Here is a 21,821-nt window from a genome sequence, read left to right as displayed (position 1 = left end):
ACTGAGTAAACAGCTCTGGATCCAGATTCCAGGGTGGAATCAAGACACCAACTCTGACTTCTGCTCATGCCTCTGCCTGTATCTGTTCCATCAATGCTCTATTGCCCTGCACACTAGTTGGTGTGCTTCAGAATTAGTCTTCACATTTTCAAATGTGTATGTCTTGTGCCATTCTAACTAACCAGGCATCTTGCCATAACCTAGTGCTGTGCTGGGCCCCTTGTAGAGGACAAGCCACGATACTTTGTGAACACTGAGGCTATGTCATTGTGTCGTCTCTGCCTGAACTGTAAACATCTGGGAACCTCCAGACTTTCTCATCACAATTCCTGCAGGCAGACTCCAACTATTCACCAGCAACTAATGGATAGGCTGGGAGGGAGAGTTAAGTGGTGTTCACTTTATAGAAGCAGAAACTGGGGGTCCTACAGAGATAACTTCAGTTCAACTCAGCAATATAAAGGGAACCCAGCTTCATGCCAGACAACCAAGCTGTGGGGGATACTGAAAGGAGGAATAGATGAGATGAGGAATGGAATATAAAATACTATAATGCAACACAAAGATGAAAGGAATTATATACATACAAACATGAGCCTGGGACAGGTTCATGGATGGGAGTTGCTGGAGACCAAGACTAAGTTCTCCCTCTAACCCTCAAGTGTGTTGGGCCAGCACTGACCAGCTGTGACATCTGTCTGGCACTAATGGTTGTTTGGGTGTCCACTGAAAAATTGAGGCCTATCACCAAGTTCAGCAGCCCTCATGTTTCCACATTATTCTTTGAACCTATCCCAGTGTCAAGTGCATGGTAAGTGAACAGTGTTCCCTGAAGAAGTCATATTCTACATATCCTAAAAAGAACAATGGAATTAATCAGACTGGGAAATTCAGTTTTCAAGGAAAATCCAAACCCCATCACATATCTAATCTCCTGCTTGTTTTTGCTCCATGCCAACATGATCCGTACAGTTGAGATGAACTGATAAGTCTTAACCCCAGAAATGCTCTTATTTTTTAAGAACATGATGTAGAATAGCCAAAGACAATCATTTCTTTATACTTTTTTCTTAACTTTAGTTTAGATGTCATGGTGCCCAAAGAAATGCCTGATAACAGCAGTTCCCAGATGGTTCAGTCTGGAATGTCAACCTCCTCTTGAGAAAGCCTTTCACCTGCCCCCCTTGCAGCCCCTCCACACCTCTCCAGTGCTCATCCTAGTACAGTATTAATGAACTACAGCAATGGCCATAAAAACAGCAGTAGGGCTAACAGCATGCAAAGGAGGCTGAGTAACCCACCACCCGGATCATTTCCTCAAGTCACTGAGAGTTTGCTGAAATAGTAATGCCCCTCTTTTGTGCCTTCAGAGGCTGGCACCTCACTCTGTCTCAATCGCAGCCAGACTCCTGGGCTCTCCTGTGCTTTCCTGTGCTCAGGGATGATATATTTATCTGGACGGCTCCAGATGGCAAGAGAAAGCAACTGATTCATTTGCTTCTCCATTCCCAGCAGGCTCCCACAAGAGTTTCAGAGCCAGGACCAGCACATAAACAGTTCCCGTCTCTCCTGAGGCTGAAGTGTCACTTCTGATGACTCAATCGCCGCTCCAGTCAGGAGGGGGCACTACCAGGGAGTCCTAGGCAGCCCAGGGAGGAGGAAAGTGCCTGAAGCCCACCCACTGCTGGCATTGACAACACTGAGCCCCCCACCCGGAGATCAGGTGTCCCTCTCCCCCTCCACCCTGCCTGTCTACCTCACGGCACACCGGAGCCAGCACCAGGGGCTTCTCCCAACAACAGCCGAGAAGGCAGCAGACACTCCCCAAGACACGAACAGTGGCTCTCAATATTCCACATATATTCTGATACACTTGAATTGTACCTGGTGAATACCACAGAAGAATGGAAGGAGTATGAAATGTTGTTTTACATGTATAGTCCTGGAAGTCTGTGGTGTGGAAGGTATTTGAGCAGGAGTGCCCCTCACTCCTGCCTCCAGGGATGACCCAAGAGGGAGACAAGTTGAAGTCTTGACCTCAGTTCCTAGTATCCACCAGCAACTCCCTCCTGGCATATCGGTCCTTGGAGCAAAGCTCCCAGGGGTCCCCCAGGAGACAGAGAAAGTGTGGGGGAAAAAGAATGAGCTTATTTAATCTGAAAGGGCATTCATGGCAAGACTGTACTTTTATGGTCAGAAACATAACCATTTCTTTATTATTTATGGTAAAAGAAAAAGCCATAACTGGTATAATGATGCAAAAAGGCAGAAAAAGCCAGAAATAACCACTAATCAAGGAATATACAGTGAACAACAGCCCATGTTTTAAATATGGTTTCCCAAGTCCAACCTTGTCTAGGAATGCTCTAAAAGGCTTTTCCCCCACCTCCATTCCCCCAGCCCCATTCTGGCAGGTCACCTGCACCCCTGATTGACAAGTGAGCTCACTTTATGGTGGCACACAATCCTGAAGGTGCTCAGAGAACCCCTCAACCCCTAAATCATCTAGCAATCTCACTGTCTGACTGAGGGTCAAGCTCTCCCCCAAAGAAAAACATGCCATTTGACTGCAAAGAATTGCTCTTCCTGAGACTGAGTCTCCATTTCCAATACCACTGGTAAGAAGGCCCAGTCTACAACCCTGCTTAGGCAAGAAGCATGCTATTAACAAGTCCAGTTTATTTGGGGTGGGGTGCAGATCAGCCCTGATCATCTAGGTGAGGGACTCTAGCTCATTCTCCCTGGCTGGGATGGAGGACGGGCGGGGGAAGCAGAGCCTGTTACCTGCTGTACATCCTGCTGGAAGACGCAGAGCTGCAGCCGCTGGTGGAGCCGCACCTTGCGGTGCTGCCAGATGCTTTCGAGCCGCCGCTGGTGGTGCAGCACCTCGTGCACCACGTCCAGCACCTGGTGCACCGCCTTGGAGTAATTGGCTGTGGCTGTGAGGGACTCAGAGTTTCCAGGACTCAGGGGGCGCTGCAGCACATCCAGCAGCGCTTTGCCATCCTGGCTGACCTGCAGGAAGGAAAGAAGCTCTGCTCCAGGCCTGAGCCAGGGAAAGCCCTGAGAGGCCCCATTTCAAAGGAGTGGCAAGCAGCTTCCCAGGGAGGGTTTAGAGAAAAGCATGTCTGGGGGTCCCTGATTAGGCTGAGAATGACAGTCCTCCCCAACCCCTGACAGTCCTCCCCAGACCCCTGTCAACTAAGGAACATGCAAGCCAGGCAGAGCTGCTATGGTGCCCAGCCCACAGCCAAGGAGAGGGCAGAACATCCTGGATTCCTGGGGAAGAGGAGTTGCTGGAGGACCAGCCAGTTATGCATGAGACTCTTGAATCGGTGTTTTCTCCCCTCCTGAATTTTTTTTTTTTTTTTTTTTTTTTTTTTAATCATCATTTTATTGAGATATATTCACATACCACGCAGTCATACAAAACAAATCGTACTTTCGATTGTTTACAGTACCATTACATAGTTGTACATTCATCACCTAAATCAATCCCTGACACCTTCATTAGCACACACACAAAAATAACAAGAATAATAATTATAGTGAAAAAGAGCAATTGAAGTAAAAAAGAACACTGGGTACCTTTGTCTGTTTGTTTGCTTCCCCTACTTTTCTACACATCCATCCATAAACTAGACAAAGTGGAGTTTGGTTCTTATGGCATTCCCAATCCCACTGTCACCCCTCATAAGCTACATTTTTATACAACTGTCTTCGAGATTCATGGGTTCTGGGTTGTAGTTTAATAGTTTCAGGTATCCACCACCAGCTACCCCAATTCTTTAGAACCTAAAAAAGGTTGTCTAAAGTGTGCGTAAGAGTGCCCACCAGAGTGATCTCTCGGCTCGTTTTGGAATCTCTCTGCCACTGAAGCTTATTTCATTTCCTTTCACATCCCCCTTTTGGTCAAGAAGATGTTCTCCATCCCACGATGCCGGGTCTACATTCCTCCCCGGGAGTCATATTCCACGTTGCCAGGGAGATTCACTTCCCTGGGTGTCTGATCCCACGTAGGGGGGAGGGCAGTGATTTCACCTTTCAAGTTGGCTTAGCCAGAGAGAGAGGGCCACATCTGAGCAACAAAGAGGCATTCAGGAGGAGACTCTTAGGCACAAATACAGGGAGGCCTAGCCTCTCCTTTGCAGCAACCGTCTTCCCAAGGGTAAAACTTATGGTAGAGGGCTCAACCCATCAAACCACCAGTCCCCTATGTCTGTGGTCATGTTAGCAACCATGAAGGTGGGGTAGGCAAATACCCCTGCATTCTCCACAGGCTCCTCAAGGGGGCACTACATCTTTTTTTTTTTTTTTTTCCTTGTTTGTCTTTTTTCTTTTTTTCTTTTCTTTTTTTTTTTTTTTAACTTTCCCTTCTTTTTTGAATCAACTGTATGAAAAAAAAAGTTAAAAAGAAAACAAACATACAATAAAAGAACATTTCAAAGAGACCATAACAAGGGAGTAAGAAAAAGACAACTAACCTAAGATAACTGCTTAACTTCCAACATGTTCCTACTTTACCCCAAGAAAGTTACCTAATATAGCAACATTTCAGTGAACTTGTTCCTACTACATCCATCAGAAACCAACAGACCACAGTCATTTCTGGGCATCCCCAGAACGCTAAATAGCCTATCTGTTCTTCTTGGATTATTGTTCCCCCTTCCTTAATTGCTCTCTACTGCTAGTTCCCCTACATTCTACATTCTAAACCATTTGTTTTACATTTTTCAAAGTTCACATTAGTGGTAGCATATAATATTTCTCTTTTTGTGCCTGGCTTATTTCGCTCAGCATTATGTCTTCAAGGTTCATCCATGTTGTCATATGTTTCACCAGATCGTTACTTCTTACTGCCGCGTAGTATTCCATCGTGTGTATATACCACATTTTATTTATCCACTCATCCGTTGAAGGACATTTGGGTTGTTTCCATCTCTTGGCAATTGTGAATAATGCTGCTATGAACATTGGCGTGCAGATATCTGTTCGTGTCACTGCTTTCCGATATTCCGGGTATATACCGAGAAGTGCAATCGCTGGATCGAATGGTAGCTCTATATCTAGTTTTCTAAGGAACTGCCAGACTGACTTCCAGAGTGGCTGAACCATTATACAGTCCCACCAACAATGAATAAGAGTTCCAATTTCTCCACATCCCCTCCAGCATTTGTAGTTTCCTGTTTGTTTAATGGCAGCCATTCTAACCGGTGTTAGATGGTATCTCATTGTGGTCTTAATTTGCATCTCTCTAATAGCTAGTGAAGCTGAACATTTTTTCATGTGTTTCTTGGCCATTTGTATTTCCTCTTCAGAGAACTGTCTTTTCATATCTTTTGCCCATTTTATAATTGGGCTGTCTGTACTATTGTCATTGAGTTGTAGGATTTCTTTGTATATGCAAGATATCAGTCTTTTGTCAGATACATGGTTTCCAAAAATTTTTTCCCATTGAGTTGGCTGCCTCTTTACCTTTTTGAGAAATTCCTTTGAGGTGCAGAAACTTCTAAGCTTGAGGAGTTCCCATTTATCTATTTTCTCTTTTGTTGCTTGTGCTTTGGGTGTAAAGTCTAGGAAGTGGCCTCCTAATACAAGGTCTTGAAGATGTTTTCCTACATTATCTTCTAGGAGTTTTATGGTACTTTCTTTTATATTGAGATCTTTGGTCCATTTTGAGTTAATTTTTGTGTAGGGGGTGAGGTAGGGGTCCTCTTTCATTCTTTTGGATATGGATATCCAACTCTCCCAGCCCCATTTGTTGAAAAGACCATTATGGCTCAGTTCGGTGACTTTGGGGGCCTTATCAAAGATCAGTCGGCCATAAATCTGAGGGTCTATCTCTGAATTCTCAATTCGATTCCATTGATCTATATGTCTATCTTTGTGCCAGTACCATGCTGTTTTGGCAACTGTGGCTTTATAATAAGCTTCAAAGTCAGGGAGTGTAAGTCCTCCCACTTCGTTTTTCTTTTTTAGAGTGTCTTTAGCAATTCGAGGCATCTTCCCTTTCCAAATAAATTTGATAACTAGCTTTTCCAAGTCTGCAAAGTAGGTTGTTGGAATTTTGATTGGGATTGCATTGAATCTGTAGATGAGTTTGGGTAGAATTGACATCTTAATGACATTTAGCCTTCCTATCCATGAACATGGAATATTTTTCCATCTTTTAAGGTCCCCTTCTATTTCTTTTAGTAGAGTTATGTAGTTTTCTTTGTATAGGTCTTTTACATCTTTGGTTAAGTTTATTCCTAGGTACTTGATTTTTTTAGTTGCTATTGAAATGGTATCTTTTTCTTGAGTGTCTCTTCAGTTTGTTCATTTCTAGCATATAGAAACATTACTGACTTATGTGCATTAATCTTGTATCCTGCTACTTTGCTAAATTTGTTTATTAGCTCTAGTAGGTGTATTGTCGATTTCTCAGGGTTTTCTAGATATAAGATCATATCATCTGCAAACAATGACAGTTTTACTTCTTCTTTTCCAATTTGGATGCCTTTTATTTCTTTGTCTTGCCGGATTGCCCTGGCTAGCACTTCCAGGACAATGTTGAATAACAGTGGTGACAGCGGGCATCCTTGTCTTGTTCCTGATCTTAGAGGGAAGGCTTTCAGTCTCTCACCATTGAGTACTATGCTGGCTGTGGGTTTTTCATATATGCTCTTTATCATGTTGAGGAAGTTTCCTTCAATTCCTACCTTTTGAAGTGTTTTTATCAAAAAGGGATGTTGGATTTTGTCAAATGCTTTTTCAGCATCTATTGAGATGATCAATTGATTTTTCCCTTTCGAGTTTTTAATGTGTTGTAATACATTGATTGTTTTTCTTATGTTGAACCATCCTTGCATGCCTGGAATGAACCCCACTTGGTCATGGTGTATGATTTTTTTAATGTGTCTTTGGATTCGATTTGCAAGTATTTTGTTGAGGATTTTTGCATCTATATTCATTAGGGAGATTGGCCGGTAGTTTTCCTTTTTTGTAGCATCTTTGCCTGGTTTTGGTATTAGATTGATGTTAGCTTCATAAAATGAGTTAGGTAGTGTTCCATTTTTTTCAATGTTTTGAAAGAGTTTGAGTAAGATTGGTGTCAGTTCTTTCTGGAAAGTTTGGTAGAATTCCCCTGTGAAGCCATCTGGCCCTGGGCATTTATTTGTGGGAAGATTTTTGATGACTGATTGGATCTCTTTGCTTGTGATGGGTTGGTTGAGGTCTTCTATTTCTTCTCTGGTCAGTCTAGGTTGTTCATATGTTTCCAGGAAATTGTCCATTTCTTCTACATTATCCAGTTTGTTGCCATACAGTTGTTCATAATATCCTCTTATAATTTTTTTAATTTCTTCAGGATCTGCAGTTATGTTATCTTTTTCATTCATTATTTTGTTTATATGGGTCTTCTCTCTTTTTGATTTTGTCAGTCTAGCTAGGGGCTTGTCAATCTTGTTGATCTTCTCAAAGAACCAACTTTTGGTGATATTTATCCTTTCTATTGTTTTTTTGTTCTCTATGTCATTTATTTCTGCTTTAATCCTTGTTATTTCTTTTCTTGTACTTGGTTTAGGATTGGTTTGCTGTTCATTTTCTAGCTTCTTCAGTTGATCCATTAGTTCTTTGATTTTGGCTCTTTCTTCCTTTTTAATATATGCGTTTAGTGCTATAAATTTCCCCCTTAGCACTGCTTTTGCTGCATCCCATAGGTTTTGGTATGTTGTGTTCTCATTTTCATTCGTCTCTATATATTTAGCAATTTCTCTTGCTATTTCTTCTTTAACCCACTGATTGTTTAGGAGTGTGTTGTTTAACCTCCAGGTATTTGTGAATTTTCTAAGTCTCTGATGGTTATTGACTTCTAATTGTATTCCATTGTGGTCAGAGAATGTGCTTTGAATAATTTCAATCTTTTTAAATTTATTGAGGCTTGTTTTATGTCCCAGCATATGATCTATTCTGGAGAAAGTTCCGTGAGCACTAGAAAAGTATGTGTATCCTGGTGATTTGGGATGTAATGTCCTGTAGATGTCTGTTAAATCTAATTCATTTATCAGATTGTTTAGGTTTTCAATTTCCTTATTGGTCTTCTGTCTGGTTGATCTATCTGTAGGAGAGAGTGATGTGTTGAAGTCTCCCACAATTATTGTGGAAACATCAATTGCTTCCTTTAGTTTTGTCAGTGTTTCTCTCATGTATTTTGTGGCACCTTGATTGGGTGCATAGACATTTACGATTGTTATTTCTTCTTGCTGAATTGCCCCTTTTATTAGTATGTAGTGGCCTTCTTTGTCTCTCAAAACATCCCTGCATTTGAAGTCTATTTTATCTGAGATTAATATTGCTACACCTGCTTTCTTTTGGCTGTAGCTTGCATGAAATATTTTTTTCCATCCTTTCACTTTCAGTTTCTTTGTGTCCCTGTGTCTAAGATGAGCCTCTTGTATGCAACATATTGATGGTTCATTTTTTTTGATCCATTCTGCGAATCTATATCTTTTAATTGGGGAGTTTAATCCATTTACATTCAACGTTATAACCGTGAAGGCATTTCTTGAATCGGCCATCTTATCCTTTGGATTATGTTTGCCATATTTTTCCCTCTCTCTATTAATATCCTTTATTGTACCCATACCGAATCTCTTTAGTACTGAACCTTTCTCCAGGTCTCTCTGTCCTGTCTTTGTTTCTCTGTCTGTAGGGCTCCCTTTAGTATCTCTAGTAGGGCAGGTCTCTTGTTAGCAAATTCTCTCAGCATTTCTTTGTCTGTGAAAAATTTAAGCTCTCCCTCAAATTTGAAGGAGAGCTTTGCTGGATAAAGTATTCTTGGCTGGAAATTCCTCTCACTCAGAATTTTAAATATATCATGCCACTGCCTTCTTGCCTCCATGGTGGCTGCTGAGTAATCACTACTTAGTCTTATGCTGTTTCCTTTGTATGTGGTGAATTGCTTTTCTCTTGCTGCTTTCAGAACTTGCTCCTTCTCTTCTATGTTTGACAGTGTGATCAGTATATGTCTCGGAGTGGGTTTTTTTGGATTTATTCTATTTGGAGTTCGCTGAGCATTTATGATTTGTGTATTTATGTTGTTTAGAAGATTTGGGAAGTTTTCCCCAACAATTTCTTTGAATACTCTTCCTAGACCTTTACCCTTTTCTTCCCCTTCTGGGACACCAATGAGTCTTATATTCGGACGTTTCATATTATCTATCATATCCCTGAGGTCCATTTCGAGTTTTTCAATTTTTTTCCCCATTCTTTCTTTTATGCTTTCATTTTCCATTCTGTCATCTTCCAGGTCACTGATTCGTTGTTCAACTTCCTCTAGTCTTGTACTATGAGTGTCCAGAATCTTTTTAATTTGGTCAACAGTTTCTTTAATTTCCATAAGATCATCCATTTTTTTATTTAGTCTTGCAATGTCTTCTTTATGCTCTTCTAGGGTCTTCTTGATTTCCTTCATATCCCGTACTAGGGTCTCATTGTTCATCTTTAGTTCTTTGAGTAGCTGCTCTAGGTGGTGTGTCTCTTCTGGTCTTTTGATTTGGGTGCTTGGGCTTGGGTTATCCATATCGTCTGGTTTTTTCATATGCTTTATAATTTTCTGTTGTTTTTGGCCTCGTGGCATTTGCTGAACTTGATAGGGTTCTTTTAGGGTTTGTAGACCAGTTGAAGTCCTTATCTCTAATTTATCAGATCTACAGCTTCGTGGAGTACACTTTCTCTAACTAACCAGCAGGTGGCGTCCACGAGCCACCTGTTCTCCACAAGCCAGATCTCCCCTGCTTAGCCTTTTTGGTGAGTGGGGGAGTGAGTCTTGTGGGGCCCAATTGGTGTACCAAGCTTGCGTGTGTAGTTGGTGTTGCCTGCCCTGTATGTGGGGCGTGTTTCTGGGCAGTCGGGGAGGGGGGGTGGCCCTAACAATCAAATCTCCCTGATGATCCTAGAGTTTTAAAGCTGCTGCAATAGTCTAATCCTTCAGTTCAGTCCTGCCACAGTTTGTCTCTGCCACTGACCCACAAGTCTTTGGTATTGGCGTATGGCTCCTGAGACTTGCAAGTGGGCCCCTCTTCCAGGCTGTGCACCCCGGGTCCTCTGTTGAGGGATGACTGTGCTATGTCACAGGTGAGTGCCGTCCCCCCAGGGCAGTTCTGGGCTGCTGGGCTGTGTTGGGAGGCTCCCAGTCTGCTCAAATGATGGCTGAATGGGGCTCTGTTAATTCACACTGCTCCCCCTTCCCAGCTCTGGGACATTCAGCTGAGGTTGCAGGGAAGGCTAATGTCCACGCCCAGTTTTGTGGTGTGTGCCTGTTATTTGAAGCACTTCCGTCACACTGGGTTGTCTGGGGCAGCTCTGGGCTATGGGGCTGGCGATGGGCAGGAGTGTTTCCTGTCCACCAGGATGGTGGCTGTGAGCGGACACCCCCCTTTTCTTGGGAAGTTGTGTTGTTTAGTGAATTTTCTCAGCCACTGGAATATTGCCTTTTGTCTCAGAGCTCTCTTAGTTCTGCTCTTGACTTGACCTTCCCAAATTTCAATTCTTTGAAGCTTTCTGTATTGAGCTTCTTAGAGTAATTGTTTTAGAAAAAGCAAAAAGGATTTAAAAAAAAAAAAAAAAGAAAAAAAAACGGCCCTCCTCAGAGATCTAATGGGTTATTGAAATGCTAATAGACAAAGCAACCAGGGCCATTAAGGAAAGGTGGACAGGGCAGAGAGATCAGCCTTGCTTCGGGATTTGCATATGCGCCTCAAGGCCTGATCTCCGCCCTTCCCCTTTCTGTGTTCACCAGAACTCGAAAAATCCTCTGCTTTTATTTTGGAGTTTTTCGTGTTGTTTTTTTTCTATGTCTGTCTCCTCTCTGCTGGGCTGGCTGCTCTCAGAGTCTCTGGTGTCTGGTCTCAGTCTATCTATGGTTGGAGTTTGAATCAGTAGAATGAGTTTCCCATAAGAGCAGCCACTGCAATTCTGCCTTCTCCTTCCCGGAGCTGACAGCCCCTCCTCCCCCGGGACTGAGCCTGGCAGGGAGGGGCGCGGGTCCCCTGGCCGCAAAAACTTACAGATTTCGCTGATCTCAGCAGTTCCACGTTTTCATGAGTGTTGTATGAAGTATGCCCAAAGACAGATTGCTCTGTGGTGTCCAGTCCACGCAGTTCCTGGCTTTTTACCTACTTTCCTGGAGGAGTAACTAAAACATACAGCTCACCAGTCTGCCATCTTGCCCCGCCCTTCCTCCCCTCCTGAATTTTAGTCTCTTGAGGTCAGTGACTCTGTCTTGTTCATCACTCTCTCCCCAATGCCTAGAGCAGTGCCTAGCACACAGTAAGCACTTGATAAATATTTTAACAGACTCACTGACTAGATCAGGAAGAAACAATTTCAGAAATGAAACTGAAAATAAGTCGCCACCATAAATGTCTCCGCCCTTCACCTTCCTCTACATGATTCCCAACTTTAGATGCGTGACCAGAGGCAAATTATAAAACCTCTTGGGCTTCAGTTTTCTTGTCCATAAAACATAGATAATAACAGTATTTACCTCCTAGAGCTATGGTGAGGATTAAATGAGTTAATAAAATGCAGAGCAGTTAGAATCAGGCCTGGCATGTAATACTGGTTAGCAATTTTTATCTTCATCATCATTATTATTTCTCTCATCTTTATTTCCCTACAATTTTCTCTTTTCTTTTTATCCTCCTTTTGCTCTTCCTCTCTATAACCCCCCTTTTTATCCCTACTGAAAAGCATAATATTCCCATCTTTCCAGAATATGCAAAGTAAGAGAGGGATCCTTAGACTGTGGACACCACCCTGCCCCCATGATTTATTGTCAAGGAGCCATAAGAGTAGTGCCACAAATAACACAGAGGTAATGCCCTCCAGAGATGTGACTACAACAAATAGCCTATGGCCAGACCCAGGGAATTCTGAGCAAATGCTCTGTCCAGGGCAGGGTGGTTAGAGGCGGAGGGCCAATCCCTAGAAAGCCAAGAGAACATGAGTTCCAGTCCTCTGCCTCCGTCTCCATTCCTGCATGAGCTAAGGACAACCCACTGACCTCTGAAGTGGGCTAGGAAGGAATCTATAAATCCCACAATGCTAGGGCCTGAAAATAAATTGGGAGAAATAATGTGTATGTAATTATACCCACACCCCAGAATGTGAAACACGTTAAGTATAATATTAACCTCATTTTTACTTCAATTTTTCTATCTTACAAGAAGTAAATTTAGAGATTCCTGACTCATGGGCAGAGGGACAATTTCAGTACAAGACAGAAAGCCTTGGGCAGTTTGGATCAGAGCTAATGAGATCTCACAAGCTCTCTTCTACGCCTGTTATTATGACAAAACCTATTACCATTTGTCAGCACTTATTACTATTAGGTACTGGGCCAAATGCATTCCATGCATCATCTTTATAATCTTAAAAAATACCTTAAGATGTAGGTGTTATCACTATCATTTCACAGAAGAGCAAACTGAGACTCAGAGTGGTTGAGTAAGTTGCATGAGATCACACAGCTGGTGGGTAGGGAAGCCAGGATTCAAACCCAGTTTTCACTATGGCCAAAGCCTTTGCTTTTACCCAGAAGCCATGGTTCTTAGTCTTCAATGTACAAACTCACCTGGAGTAGTATTTATAAAAATGCAGGCTTTTAGCCTTACTTCTCGAAATTTTTATTCCATTTGGGGTGAAACCCAGGAATGTGCATCTTTAACAAATACCCCAGGTAGAGGAAACTTGCGGCCCAGATGCTAATCCACTTTCCCCTCCTTGTGCAACTCAAGCTTCCCCCTTAATCAGCCCATCTCACCTTCAGTTGTTCATCCCTCAGCCACCCTTCCTTAGAAAGCATGCCCAGTTAGCAAACCTCTTTACTTGGGTATGCCCACACAGACACACCTATATGCCCCTTTCTCTTACTTTGAAAGAAACATCAAGAATCTTTCCCCCTTCTTAATTTTGCACCATTCTCCCAGCCTTCAATTGCTTAGCAGAAGACCCTTTTAGTTTGTCCTTAACATCCATGGCAGCTTCTCACTCATGCACTTACTTCTACCCTATGTGTTTTCCTCTGGACCTTCTAGTGAGGAAATTAGCAGAGTATTTTTTGATAAGCTGCTTCATAAGATGGGAGCTAGAGCTAGTATGTACACACCCAGTCACCAACCAGAAAGAAAACTCCAGAGGTGCATTGCTTTGCTTTCTTTGATTCCTCCCCCAAAGGAGAAAATCCAATCTTCTACACGGGGCTGTGTGTGTATGTGTGTGCAAGCACACATGCACACACATACACACACGTGCCCAAGTGGTGCCTGCTGATGGCCCTATTTTGCCTGTTTCTGGCTGGAAAGACCATCATTCATAGGTCAAGGATCCTAAAGACATCTCTAAAGGGAGAATAATAGCTGTTCTTCTTCTTGGTCCAACCCAAGATATTTTGCAATGTACAGGCCAGTGCTCTCGTCACCTACCCATATGCATACACACCCATGACACCTGGTTGCCCTGTGTGGTTCTCACCTCCGTGTAGGCTTGGGTCACCTGCTCATACAAGGACTGGTGGTGGTGGATCGCCAGCTCCAGGTCCTGCATCTCAGATGGCAGGCCACCTTCGCTGCACATCTTGCACCAGGCGTCCACTCCTGACAGGAACTGGAAGGAAATGCCAGGTAGATCAGTGTGGAGGTACCAGGATGGGTAATGTGTGGGCTATGTAGAGTGAAGAGGGGCAGAAACTTTGGGAAGAAACATCAGGGCCACTGGAAGCCAACTGAGACCACTGCAGAGGATAGAAATCTTTTCTTTAATTCTACAAACCCTAACCCCAAGTAAGAAGTCATACCCAAGCACCTGTTTTAAAAGGTAGTTTCCACAAACAAAAACTACTGTTGTGGTACTACAGGAGATGAGAGTCATCTGGTTGTTCAGCAGGTTATACCCACACATTGACTATAAAGTACAGGTGTGGAAACATCTAATTTCATCACATGCAGTCACTTGCATATGCCTGTGGGCATGTACAGGGCAAGAAGCTCTAATGGATATGCATGTGTACAATGAGCTGTGAAGAGGAACAGAGAACACCTCAAGAGGACCACCAGAAATCCCAGGGACCTTGTAGAGACCCATTCTCACAGGGGATGGAGATGAATGCTCCACAGGACTCCCACTGTTGGGTCACCCTCCTTCAGGGTAGGAGCAGGAAGCAATAGCCTGGAGGATCAGACTGAGCTGTGTCTGCAGTGGCAGTGGCTCCCAGGATGTGACATATAGATACGGATCTTGACAGACATCAAATTATTTAAAAATTAAAATTAACAACTGTGGAAGACTGTGGGTCTCCGTGCTCAAAGGGTGAGCTAACTGAAATCACTCAGGTTTATTGGGTGGAAAAATACACCCTTAAATTGCAAATAATTCTTCACCCAACAGTCTGGAATGGTTCTGTCTGTGATTCCTCTCGCCTGAGTGCACAGCTCCATTTAAATTAATTGCCTAAATACCTTTTTATACCATTGCCTATAACAGCCCATAGGAGGACAATAAAGAACTGCCTAAATAAATGCATTAAAAAAGTAGCCTTGAATGAGGGTTTTTTTTCCCCCAGCTAAAAAGAAGCATAGCTTATGAGTTTCCCTGAAGGACTAGTAATACATGAAGAAACCACATTAAAAAAAATGGATACAAACAAAACTGCCTTTGATCCAAACCAATACAAGTTGGGAAACACCAAATAAAAGTTGACCTCTCCAGTTAATCTCAGTCCTGGCACAGCTTTCTCTTCTGCAACTGCTTGAGTTCTAATCTTGGTGTCACTATCAGCTTTCAGTCCCCGGTCTGTTGGCTGTTGTGATTGATTTTTCATTCATATGTTTCTATCACATTAGGCCATCTCTTAACAAATCTGGGAAAGTGCTGGGTGCATCCAGTATCAGATTGCATTACTTGCTGACATCTCAGAAGCTTCTATACCCCAACAATACCCATGTTAGAGAGGAGGCTAAAAGCAACGTGACATTCATTTGCCAATCGGGGGGTGGGGGGGGTGCGTCTTTGAGGCCTTTGGTATTTTTATGCAATACTCTCTGAAGGAGTCCTGTAGCAGACCCCACAAAATGGTCAGTCCAAAGAGAGAAAGACAGAACGGGATCCAGAGAGGGAGGCTTTGAGTCTTCCTTGCCAATCTTGATAAATCTGAACAAATAATGCAAGTGACAGGATTGAAGAGAGAACAGAAGGTTAGACATCAAATTCTCATTTTCCTATGAATAAGCCAATCACCATCAATCAATACCACCATCATTCTCCAAAACAAACAAACAAAAGACATGGCTAGATTCCTCTCAATGTGTGAGGCTGTGCTTGACTTTTGACCTGTAACACAAACATTTCAGCCTTTGAAAAGGTTCCAAGTAGAAATAAACACAGATGGAGTAAAAACAAAGATACCAGGAAAGTATGTTGAACAAACACCCACATATAGTAAGCACACCATGTGCCTTACATGCTCCATCTCTGATCCTAACAACAGCCTGTGAGATTTATGATATCCCAACATTAGAGATGAGGAAACGAGCTCAGAAAGGTGAGGTGACTTCCCCAAGAGTAATGAATGGTGAGTCTGGACTTAGAAACCACACCTGCCTGGCCTCAAAGTCTACTCTTGATTACCCATGTTGCCTTCCATAGTAGAGTTGGTAACAGGGAGAGAGATTGGAGCTATGATCTTGTGCCTGACTCTCCATTATCCCAGTTACCTAAACTGCTATACAGAGAAAGAAGGTTAGAGATTAGACCACAGGCTTTACGGTGAGAAACACCTGGGCTAAAATCCCAGCTGCCCACAACTAATTGTGTCATCTCAGCAGTGGCACATTAGTAAATGTTTGACAACTGGCACATGTGTATATGTATAGGCATCTATGTATATGTGTATTAAAATTTTTACTGATATCAAGGATGTGTAGCATACAATTTACAGATAATAACATAATACACATTTCTCTTTATTGCAAGTTCCATACAGCCAACTGCTTCTCACAGGATGCTTTTGTTGATTTTTGTCGAACTCTTGTGTCCACAGCTAATCAATGGTTGCAAAAGACAAATGCAAAGAGTTTTGACATGAATGCTGGCGGATATTTTCATTTACATTAAGGAACAAGACAAAAGTGAAAAACAGCACAAGAGTTATGTCAGAACATCACTCATTCATCAATGATGTGAGTGATTTCTTTGCTAATTCAAATAAGAGTTTTTGAATACTGGAAGAATATTTCCTCAAATTTGTGTGTTATTCACAATGTATAAGCTACAGACACAAAACATTTTTAACTTTAGTCTGCATTTTTTAAACATTTTCTCCATTACTTTCTTAAGACTCTAGAAAACCAATAAAGCAACAAAGCAAGCCCTGATTTGGAGCATCTGCTGATTTCCATGGTATAAAACCCCCACAAGGTCGATTTGAAACTAACAATGCACGATCACTGAATGTGGACACTTGTATGGTATTCTCACCATACAGACAAACAGATATAAACAACCTCAAGAAAACAGATAATAGTAAAATCTAGTAAAATAATCAGGAAATGATGAGATGTGAGTATTTATTGCCTTTGTTTTTAATACAACATTTAATTTAAAATTTACATAATTTGGTTTTATATCATGGCTGTGTTTAATAACGAACTAAAAAATTCCCTGAAAATATAACTATCAGCTCTCCAGGAGCCTCTACAAGCGAGTTCCAAGATACTACTAGGTCATTAATCTCTCTGAGCTTCAGTGCTCCTCTCTGTAAAATGGATTAGTAATGTCACTAGCCAATGCCTGGCCATTCAGTAAATGACAACAATTGATTATTATTTCTATCCATTATATGATTATTACATTATTATTACCCATAGCAAATGCTTAATCTAAAATTAGGTTTTCCATGCTTTCAGCACTCCATGATCACTTTACTTTCACCCCTTTGGTCTGTGCTCTGGGAATGCAAACTAAGCAAACAACACACACCACAATAAGCTACCAAGCAGAATGTAAACAGGCTTTGGGACCCCTCTTGGGTGGATGATAAGAAAAGCCACCAAGAGTACCAGTGTTCCTTGTGTACATAGGGGCCATGAAGTGGTGGAAAGGGGATTATTGTTGCAACTACTCAGCAGGGTCTTCAGTGTTTCAGGAGAAAGAGAGGGGGCTTTCTGCAGAGCAGTGTGCAGACTCCAGCTCTGCCCTCCCCCTACCTTTCTACCCTTCCCACCACTGGCAGCCACAACAGATCTGGGCCTCACCTGCTCGGCCTTCTGGTGGAACACCGCGGACATGGCGAGGATGGTGCTGCGTTCGTCCAGGGCAGCGGCAAAGCTCTTCCACTCCTGGTCCAGCTGCGTGGAAATCTGCTTGATTTGCTGTGAGGCATAGTGGCCAGCCTCAGAGAGACGGGAAGCCACCGACATGATGCGGTTGATGTTGACGTAGGCATTCTGTGGCGCAAAGGAGAGTCAGTGCTTAGTGGGGCAGAGGCTGGAAAGATATCTGCTAAGCATTTGAGGGGAGGGTGAGTGTTTGGGAAAAAGGGCTACACAAAGCCAAAAGACTGGGAAAGGCTGGTGTAGGCCAGACTAGTGTGTATGTTCTTGGCCTGAGCGAGATCTGTCTCTGTGATGTAAAATCTATGCAGATAGCAAGCACAGTAATGGAGCCTTTTCATTCTGTGGAACCAGCATTGTCTTAGTGCCAGCTATTAGAGCACCAGTCACCTTGCATGGATTATTTTATTTGATTCTCATAACCATCCTATGAGGTCATTCCAGGAGACAGAACAGTACTTCAAGAGTTGCTATCTAGAAGCCATGGCTCAGACTAGGGCAAAAGCTGGAGGAGGCAAATGCACCTCTCTTACTTAGGAAAGAGCTGGACACCGGGCATTACTACCACCTACCACAGAGCAGTAATAGACCAGAGTGGGCAAAGGACCCACGATAACTCCACATCTTCCCACCTCCAAGCAGCACCTGTTGTACCACACTCCTACCCAGAAAGAGCTGGGGCACTGGTCAACAGAATTTAATAAAAAGGGAACATTCAAAGCTACCACATTTTTCCATGGTAAAAATAAAATCCATGGAGCCCTTTTTCACCCCTACTTAACTTAAGAACACTTCCCCATCTAACCCAAAAGGCATTTATTTGTGGTTGCCTCAAATAAGACCTTCCAAAGTCTCCTGGCTCCCGCTGACTCCCTTCAGCTGGTATTTTGTGTACATCCATTCCCATCTTCGCTTGCCAATTAAAAATTCATGAACATGTGTGTTGTTTCCTACTAGGCCAGCAGGAAGCCCTCCAGGAAAAAGCCCTCCAAGACAAAAGAAAAACCCCACAGACATAAGACAGGAGTGATCATGGTTATTTTTAACTGCTACCTCCTATTAATTGTCTGAGATGTCAAAATAATCAAGTAATGTGGCACCCACAGGGAGCTTTTCTGAATTACACAAATGTCTGCCTTAAGAAAGACTAAGGAGGCAGGTTGCTTATACACCTTTGTTCTTTGTTACAAATCTTCTCCAATGATAATAAATATTCTTCAGCCACGGCATTCTCTTATGATTCTGTTAGCTCAGGGGTAGTTCATTAATACCAGGTGGAATTTAAGGAAGGCTCTTTATTTTTCCTCTTGTTCATTCCTCTTAGCTGTCACCAATCTCCAAGCCCTCCATCCCAAACCCAGGCCAGGCAGATAAGGCTTCTCAATTTAAAAGGTCCCTATGGAAGTTTAAAAGGTTAAGTGAAATACTTGAACACAAATCCATCCCGATGTCTAATGACCCTATGTGTAATCCCTGTGTTTACCCTGGCCTGAGTTCCTTCTGGAGTAGTGCATTTCCTTAATGGAGCTACAATATTACTGACTCTGGTTATTTTGAAAATAACTATCCTTCAAAGATTCAGAAACCATTATCAAGTCTACTCTCTGAGTTAGGACACAAATTCTACTTAAAATTAAACTCTATTTCTAGAACTGACAGATAACCAACTCTACACACAAAAACAGAGGGGGAGGAAGAGGGAAAAAGGGCATGTTCTGTTTTTAATAGTTCTCTCTTCCAAGGAAATAATATTTAGACACACAAACACACACACACACACACACACACACCCAACACACTCTCCAAATTCCCTGCTTCTGTCATTGTCTTGGTTTGGGGTCCTACAAAAGAGACCCCGAGACAAGGATTTGGGGGCAAGCAGTTTATTTGGGGCACGATCCAAGGAAGCACAGCAAGAGACTGGGGGGAGTGAAACAGGAATGGGAGGAAAATGAATAAAGGGTATGCTAATTAGTGGGCTGTTGCTATGAGCAAATGCGGTTCAACCCCTCTGGGCACCCTCTGAGAGACCATAGAACATACCCCCGAGTTGTCCTACGGAGAGGTGAGGAATCTGGGAAGCCCATGGGAAGCAAGAACAGCAGTAAGAACAGGGCGCTACCTGCCTCAAAAGCCCCCTGGCCCATCCCACGGATGCCCAGCTCCTTGTCGTCACCACATGCTTCTATTCTCTGCCCACCCAGGGGACACAGGGAGGCATATTTCCGTACACTTTCAGGAAGAACTTTCTAGCTATCAACTGTGGTTGCCTCTGGAGACTGTTTACACCCTGTCACTCATTCAAATATTTATGGAGAGGGGGCCAGGCTCTGTGCCGGGGGCTGTGGGAGATCGAAGAAGAATGAGACAGGATTCCTGCCCCCCCATCCCCTGCCCTCAGGGGCTTAGAGCTGAGACTTAAGACAAGTCCCCAAATAACTATAATTTAAAGCAAAATGAAGCAAGTGCCTCCACAGAGGGAGAAGCAACTCACTGTGGGATTCAGAAGGAAGGGGTCCAAACAACCGGCAGGGCTGTTTGAAAGGGGCTTCCTGCATGGAAGGGGGTGGGTGGCGAGGCTGGAGGTCTTCCAAGGTCTCCTTCGACTGTTAAGTCTATGATCATAAATTAAAATTAAAAAAAAAAAAAGAAAAACTAACAAAAAAGAGACCAGAGTTTACATTTCACATTCTGGAGGCAGGCACTGTAAATGCACTTTTATGTTTCTGTATCAGTGGGAAAAGAAATGCCTTACTAAAACTAACAAACAATTATGCTTCATAGAAGAAGCAGAGACAGTATCCTTCACAAAAAAGGGATAAATACAATGTTGACCCATGAATTTGCTCATTGTTCTTCTCAGCTACCCCTTTTCAGTATTTCAGAATACCGCAGGCAAGTCACATTGCCCAAGTTCATCTTCATTTTCCTTCACCCTAGAACCTGAGACAAATGGGCAGACAGTTTACAAACTGCAATTGCCCCTGAGTACAAGAAGGACAGTTGAATTTGCTCATTGTTCTTTTCAGCTACCTCTTTTCAGTATTTCAAAATGCCACAGGCAAGTCACATTGCCCAAGTTCGTCTTCATTTTCCTTCACCCTAGAACTTGAGACAAATGGGCAGATAGTTTATAAACTGCAATTGCCCCTGAGGACAGTTGCAAACCAAGTGAGAAGAAAGGAATGGCAGAGAAAGTTGCAAATGACTTGAAATAGTGAGGTTAAAGAACTAGATTAAGAGTTTGAATAAACAGGGGTGCTTAGTCATTAGGCATAAATGAAATATCATGGCCTTCAGTCAATGCATCCGTGGTTCTCTGTCACTGTGTATAACTCTGTTAAGGAGCATTTGGGAGTTATGTTTTCCCAGGGATGTGTTCAGCAGGAGGGGTGTTTTGACTCTGTGACATTTCCATTTCCTACCAGCTGTCCCCTCCATCTCTTCCAACCCCACCGGCTGCCTGCCTCTGCCATCCTTCCCTGTCAGCCTTAAATGCCCTGCCATCTGCAGAGCTTATCATCAGTCAAGGGCACCAAAGCCACCGGGCCAGGAGACATGGGTTCTGGTTCCAGCTTTGGCATAAACTTTGGATGTCACCAGACTGTTCTGTGCCTTCATTTCCTCATCTGTAAAATGAGGGCATTGAACTAAATGACCTCAGATATTCTATTTCTGAGTAAGTCATGTCAGTTCTATAACCCAGGCTTCTAGATGTAGAGAGTACCCAGAATGAGTGTAGAGAGAAATCAGGAAACCATAGTTTTCTTATGTCTTATATTCAGTGCCAGGGGAAAAAACTGACTTAATCTATCCGCCCCCCACTGCCTTCTCCCATGGATGAGGTGGGGCATAAACTGAAGAAATAAAGGTAACTCTAAGATTTCAAGTGCCCACGTGCCTTGTGAAGGTTTTAAACAAAACAGTGACATGATCTGATTTATGCTTTTAAAAGACTGCTCAGGCGGCTATGTGCTAAAGGTTTGGCAAGGGGAAGCGTGTGTGGCAGGAGACCAGGGGGCAGGGAGCATTCTGGGGAGAGCAGGGCTACCTGCCCTGCATGAACACACAGCCCAGCCCCGGCTATCCCTGGACCTCAGCCCCTGAGCCCAGCCCTGCTCTCTGCTCCACAGTGTGGTGAAGGCCATGGCCAGCTGCCCTCCTCCCCCTCCTCCTCCATCCTTTATCCTGAGCTGAGCTGCCCACCAGCTTCCCTAGCCAGAAGGTAATGACATGATTAGCAATTCTGGCTTGATGTGTACCTTCTTAAATTCTTACCTCAAAACTACTTTACTACCTTTAAATCCCCACCCATACATGCAGTGCTTTTATTATTATTATTCTCTCATAGCCCACGATGTCAACATGATCTACTCTGCTGAATTCAAGCTACCTGCACAATGGTCTGTTGCCTTATCTGCCCCACCTCACCTCCCCAAAACGCCTCGCCTC

At 43.1% G+C, this 21,821-nt stretch overlaps 1 protein-coding gene across 19 annotated transcripts in view; it reads right to left on the bottom strand.

The window, feature by feature from the left end:
- KALRN (kalirin RhoGEF kinase) overlaps positions 1 to 21,821 on the bottom strand; it is a 749,960-nt gene that overhangs the window by 426,845 nt on the left and 301,294 nt on the right. For all 19 annotated transcript variants that reach the window (XM_037837128.1, XM_037837181.1, XM_037837192.1 and 16 more), the window contains exons 7-9: positions 17,292 to 17,483; positions 13,516 to 13,647; positions 2,785 to 3,015 (exon numbers count right to left, since the gene is read on the bottom strand). In XM_037837128.1, coding sequence (XP_037693056.1) covers positions 2,785 to 3,015; positions 13,516 to 13,647; positions 17,292 to 17,483 — 555 coding nt within the window. The remainder of the gene's footprint in view (positions 1 to 2,784; positions 3,016 to 13,515; positions 13,648 to 17,291; positions 17,484 to 21,821) is intronic.

The sequence above is a fragment of the Choloepus didactylus genome, chromosome 1 (genome assembly GCF_015220235.1).
Source record: "Choloepus didactylus isolate mChoDid1 chromosome 1, mChoDid1.pri, whole genome shotgun sequence".
Lineage (NCBI taxonomy): Eukaryota > Metazoa > Chordata > Mammalia > Pilosa > Megalonychidae > Choloepus > Choloepus didactylus.
Note: the sequence above shows the minus strand (reverse complement) of the source record. Positions and strands in the feature narration are given on the sequence as shown.